This window comes from Sinocyclocheilus anshuiensis, unplaced genomic scaffold (assembly GCF_001515605.1).
Source record: "Sinocyclocheilus anshuiensis isolate Anshui unplaced genomic scaffold, SAMN03320099.WGS_v1.1 scaffold1347, whole genome shotgun sequence".
NCBI classification, from domain to species: domain Eukaryota; kingdom Metazoa; phylum Chordata; class Actinopteri; order Cypriniformes; family Cyprinidae; genus Sinocyclocheilus; species Sinocyclocheilus anshuiensis.
This window is the reverse complement of record NW_015536555.1, coordinates 92,913-99,295: the sequence shown is the minus strand read 5'-3', so window position 1 is coordinate 99,295 and position 6,383 is coordinate 92,913. Positions and strand designations below refer to the sequence as shown.

Genomic DNA, 6,383 nt, shown 5'->3' with positions numbered 1-6,383 from the left:
CATAAATTATGAGCTTGTTCCGTTTTTGAACAGGGCCTTCAAAAGTTAGATTATTTTGATGTTGTTTTGGAAATAAATCAGACTTTTATTCATCAAGGACCCATTAAATTGATCAAAAATGACAGTAAATACATTTATAATGTTACAAAATATTTCTCTTTTCAAATAAATGCTGTTCTTTTGAACTTTCTATTCACTAAATAATCCTGAAAAATAAAATGCATCACATTTCCACAGAAATATTGGGCAGCACAACTGTTTTCAACATTGATGATAACAATCAGAAATGTTTCTTGAGCAGCAAATCTCTTTTTGATACTTTGATACTTTGATACTGAATTTTGATACTTATATGCTTCCATATACATGCACTGGTGGCACCTTTTGAGGAGAGACGATGTGAATCATAAATTAAAGCATGCAGGGAAAATAAAATAAAATAATAAAATAAATGTACAAAAAATAAGATAAATAAAATATAAATACATAAATGATTGATTGATTGATGGTCATGTAACAAATGTGATTCATGTAGTATCTGATTTTAATATTACTGAAATAAATTAATTATATTACTACATCTGAAAGGTCACTTATAATGATCAGATCAGGTAAAAATAGCCTTTGTGCATGTCACTGTTATAATTTTGCACACATTTCTAAGCAATACAAGGGTGAATATCTCAAAAATAAATAAAAATGTAAAAAAATAAAATAAAATAGGTGATTTTCACCCAAATTGAAAAAAAAAAAAAAAGTTAGAAAATTAAGCTTTAAAGAAAATGGACATTACAAAATTACTGTAATGATAACATTTGGTTGCATTATCGAAACATTAATAATAGAACACTTTGTACTTTGTGTGTTTTTTTTTTAAATGCCCTACAAATACTATACAACGAATAAAAAATAATAATAGGGTAATTTTCATTACTATATTGCAGTTATGACAATCTAATAGAAATAATTTTAGATAATAATTGAATTACTGAATTACAAGCAAACTCAAAAGTTTATTAACATTTAAGCAATAAAAACTGTGAGGAAATGATATGGAACCATCACAATGCATAATACGGTATGAAAAATAGACTTAATATGCAACATATAATTTCTGTAAATTTTGTGTTGAAATATGATACACATTAATACATAGATGATCTTTTATTTGGCCACTCTGTCAGATTAATAGAAATTCAGCATAGAGACCTGTTTGAATGGAAGTCAGTGGAGAAGATGCTTCAACGCTTATAATATATACTGGAATAAATAACTAAAAGCTGTGATTTAACAGCAAGCTGTTGCATTGAAACGACATCTTTCCATTCACTCTCATGGGTTTATGTGCATGACCTTTTCCAATATGAGATTCACTCAAACACTGTCAAAAACTCTCTTTTTTTATATTTTTTGCAGATTAAAAGACATTTATTTCACAGCAATCTTCTACTCAAAATGTATCTATATGCAAAAAAGATATAATAATAATACATACAACTTTACATAACGCTTTCCATTCCAGTGTGCATGTCACCATACTGCTTGTTAACATAAATACAATAGCAATAAAACATGCTCATTGGTATTACATGAACACCGGAATGGAAAGCCCTCATGAATGCATTAGTAATAAAGTCACAGTTGTGTTTTATGGTTTATCTTTGGCACTGGCTCCCGATGCAAATGTCTATGGTTGTTCTGTTCACTGATGTTTTTCTGGATTTTTTGATGACGCTGTTGATCCAGTCTGAATATTTGGGCACGAGGGTGTAAACGCCGGGTTTTCCCGAGCGTCCGCATCCGTCTCCCCAGCTGATGATCCCGTAGAGGAAACTCACGCCGTCGCAGTCGCACGCTAACGGACCGCCCGAGTCGCCCTGAACACATCACACACACATCTGTTCAAACACTACGAACTATTAAAGGTAACACTTTATTTTAAGGTGTCCTTGTTACACGTTACATGTACTTACTATTATAGTCACAATTAATTATGCATAATTACATGCAAGTAACCCTAACCATAACCATATAGTAAGTACATATAGTTAATTAATATTACTCAGTACTTAAATGTATAATTACACTGTAACAAGGACACCTTAAAATAAAGTGTATCCCAATTCAGTTACTGTAAAGTAATACTGATATCTATGGAAGCCTGTTTCTGGCACTGAATAAACATTTTATCTCACAATTCTGACTTTTTTCTCAAAATTGCGAGTTATAAAGTCAGACTTGTGGAATATATAAACACAATTCTGACGTTGTGACTTGCAATTGTGAATTTATATCTCGCAATTCTGAGAATTTTTTTTTTTTTAGAATTTTGAGATAAAAAAAAAATCGCAATTATTTTAATACTTGTTAAAAATATTTAATACTTTATTTTATTTTTGTATTTTTTTTTTGCAATGGCAGAAACGGGCTTCCATAGATATGAGAGCATTTATTCTATATCAATGTATATATTAATATTAATTAAATTAATATTAATCTTAAAAAATAACAATTAGACCAGCTTTATTAATGTCATATCCAAATCTGCATTCCATATTTTGTTTTGGTAAATTGCAAAATTTGTTATATTGGAATATATTATATATAATAATTTGTATATAATAATCCAATGTATATATATATATATATATATATATATATAGTTAGTAAAATCTAAAATATGTTCAAAAATATATACATTATTGTAATTCTGATAATAGAGTATTTATTGATAAACAACACATTAGTATTAATACATTTATATATTTATGCTAAGAATATTAATATTGGTGTAAAATAACAGGTAACATAATTAGACCAATGTCATATAAAATCCAAATCTGCAATTCAATAAATAAGATCAGGACACTTGGTCTGTTGGTGTTGTTTTGGCGTCTGACCTGACAGGCGTCCACACAGGACTCGCTGCCCGCACACAGCATCCCTGACCTGACCTCTGACCCGTAGACGTCTGGAGACGAGCACTGATCGAACGGGATGATCTTCACCACTCCCTCCATCAGGTGAGAGTACGAGTTCGCCTCTAAACACACACAAAAACACGCACGCAACAACAATAATGCATTTATGTGCACATTATTACAGAATAGCTCTGTTCCAAAACCCAGTGAGCTGTTTATCGTCTACATGCAATCAGCTGCCAACTATATATATATATATATATGCTTCTCTGAGCGTTTCCCTATTTGTCGGTGCGCCCTTGTAAAAAACAAGTGCACTTAATAGTATTGAATATGCACTTGTAGTGTACTTCAGATCTTAGAAATATACACAAAAAACTGTATGTGCAGAAAATATACTATTAATGAAATGAAAGGCCACTTAAGTGACTTAAAGACACTTTCATGACTGTTTCTTATCGCACTTTTGAAAAGTTGTATTCTAAAGTACATTTTAAATCATATTTTAATAATCTTTTGTCATGTTTTAGAGAAGTACACTTATTTTGATGTGTTGACTAACAAACTAAACCACATGTAAAGAACTTGATTATCATTTTAACTGTAGTGTTATGCAATATTAGATTTAAAGTTACTATATTTTAAATGTACTGAATTGCAACTTCAATATTGCAAATATAAACATGTGACACAAGTTTCAACAGAAATGGCATTAAAGTATATTTTAGTTGATCCTAAATGCTTGTCAGCACACTATATTTCAAAGATTAATTATGAAAATTACAAATAAAGGTCCAAAACACTCTTAAGTTATGCTAATGTATTTATTATCAATATAAACTATAAGACATTAGCATTTAATAGCAAATAACATGCAGTTAGATGTGTGTGTATCTAACTATCTATATATTTATTTATTTACTTACTTGCTTTTTTATGTATGTCAGGGTGGGAAGTTGTTTGTACTTTTAGATTCTTTGCACAATGTATTAAACATAGAATTGGACGTGTGTATGATGGCTTGTGTTTCAGCTCACTACAGAGTCATTGCTGGTGAACTCACTCTCGTGCATGTGACCCCAGCCTGAGATCTTACAGCAGGAGTGATCGGGAAACGTCATGTCTTTCACCGGCAGACAGATGGGCCTGATGAAGGGCGTCTTCAGAGCGCAGCGTCCCTCCACCTTCTTCAGCTTCACTAGAGCTGCAAAAACAGCTGCTATTACACACAATCAGCACGAGTGCTGCTGCTCAGCGTGTTGAAGCGTGTCTGTTACACACCAGCCCACATGTGTGTGTTACATATATTTGGTTGAAAAAGCACATTTGCAAATAATGTGTTGTCTTTGTTCAATCTACCGTGTTGCAGACACCCACATCTGAACACACCGGAGAATTTTACTGAATAAGGTACGAAACAGGGCCTGAAACAATTTACAATTCTATGAATAAAGTCCATTACATGTTCAATGAAATGAGGTGCATAACAATCAGCACCTCAAACTTAATTTTATATGAGCTGTTTTTATTTTTTATTCATGTTCTTTAGGGTTTGTTTAAAAGGTATATTACTGTGATTTTACCATTTTCTAGCAATAAACATGCAAAAAAAAAAAAAAAAATGTAATTGACAAAAATGTATAATAAATAAATAAATAAATACATGGCTAACAGTGTAGCCAATTTAGCCTAAAATGTATTTATTACAAAACTTGGAAAAATGGAAAGTCGTTTAGATAGATAGATAGATAGATAGATAGATATAACTAAAACTATAAAAATTAACAGAAATAAAATAAAACATATCAAAAAATAATTTTAATTTAAAGTTGAAGTACTAAAATAACTATAAGTAAATAAACTAAAAAAAAAATAATAATAATAATAAATATTATATTGAAATAAAAAACTAAAATAAAAATTACAAAAACACAACAAAATTACTAAAACTTTAAGTAAAATTATGAATAAAATAAAATTAAAAACAAAGAAATTGTGTATTTTTTAAATATATTTTGTATATATATATATAATGTTAACTCCTGAAGGTAGGATTGTTCAGGGATGCAAATTAGACAGATCTCTTGAATTGAACTTCAATATAAAGCTCATGAAGTAGTTCCCTGATTTTAGTTTAAAGCACTAGCTGTTGTATTGTCTGCTTTTGGAGTCCAAACTCACCGATATCGTTTAAGGTCGGCTCAAACTGTGTGTAACGCGGGTACAGAATATAGTCCTGAACAGCAAAGGTCCTGGTGTTGGGACCGGTGTCGTTAAAGGAGTGCTGGCCGAGGACGACCCGAATCTGTGACTTTAGTGGACTGAGAGAGAGAGAGTGTGTATGGAGTTAGAATGAAGCTGTAACTCTATAGAAATGCATGAAGTGCACACACAGACACATACTTGCGCAGGAAGCAGTGAGCGGCCGACACGATCCAGCAGGAGGAGACCAGTGTTCCTGCACAAAACTCGTCTGCGATGTACAGCGCTGCCATCCAGGGGTGAGCGCCGGGTAATGCAGACGTCCCGCCCAGGATTCGACCCCGACTGATCCGCTTCTCCTGCCGCTTCCCACACGCCGGGGTCCTGACGGGTCTGCGGGACGGCCCCGGGGCCACGGCGAGGACGGGACTTCTGCGGCCCACTGACAGAGACAACAGAGACCGTGTTCAAATATAATAATCCTGACTGAAGCATATGAAGTATTCTATCACTTAAAATAAAATGCAACACAAAGTACAGTCTTTGTATTTGAATTGTTTTAGCTGTCTGCTATAACTGAAACATAACAACTGCAAAAACAGCAGTAATTTAATATTAATATAATAATGAATATAATTAATGTGTCACAGTCCAATTTGTTCAGTATAAAAAAAAATAAAATAAAAATAAGATTAAAATAAATAACTGATAATTACATTAAAACAATTAATATTTAAAGCAAACAAATACATAAATAGACTATTAAAATAAAATAAATAAATAATCAAATATTACATTAGAATAAATAAAATAAAATAGATCAAAATAAATAAAAGTGATTTAAATAAATAAACAAATTAACATCAGATTGAAACTAAATAAATTAAATAATTAGATTAAAATAAATAAATAAATGAATAATAAATAATTAGAAATTAGATAAAAATAAACAAACAAAAACTGATTAAAATACATAAATGACAATAAGTAAACAAAGCAAGAAAATAAGTAAATAAATTAGTAAATAAAAATAAAAATAAAAAGTAAATAAATAAATGACTATAACGGTACTATAGATAAACCGCTGCACTTTAGTATTTGCTGTTGCTTACACTTCAAAACAGTTAAGAAACGTTCAAAACTTGAAGTTTTTGTTGTTAAGATTGTATGTTTTTGAAAGGAGTCTCTTCTGCTCACCAGGGCTGCATTTATTTGATCAAAAATACAGTAAAAACAGTAATATTGTGAAATAATATTACA

At 31.0% G+C, this 6,383-nt stretch overlaps 1 protein-coding gene across 2 annotated transcripts in view; it reads right to left on the bottom strand.

Annotated features, from left to right (window-relative positions):
* Positions 1 to 1,044: 1,044 nt before the first annotated feature.
* LOC107701308 (hepatocyte growth factor activator-like) overlaps positions 1,045 to 6,383 on the bottom strand; it is a 16,430-nt gene continuing 11,091 nt past the window's right edge. Inside the window, exons 10-14 of one of the 2 annotated variants that reach the window (XM_016503302.1) lie at positions 5,325 to 5,565; positions 5,103 to 5,242; positions 3,985 to 4,125; positions 2,901 to 3,043; positions 1,045 to 1,877 (exon numbers count right to left, since the gene is read on the bottom strand). In XM_016503302.1, coding sequence (XP_016358788.1) covers positions 1,656 to 1,877; positions 2,901 to 3,043; positions 3,985 to 4,125; positions 5,103 to 5,242; positions 5,325 to 5,565 — 887 coding nt within the window. In that variant the 3' untranslated portion in view covers positions 1,045 to 1,655. The remainder of the gene's footprint in view (positions 1,878 to 2,900; positions 3,044 to 3,984; positions 4,126 to 5,102; positions 5,243 to 5,324; positions 5,566 to 6,383) is intronic. The other variant, XM_016503307.1, reaches the window with a different exon arrangement.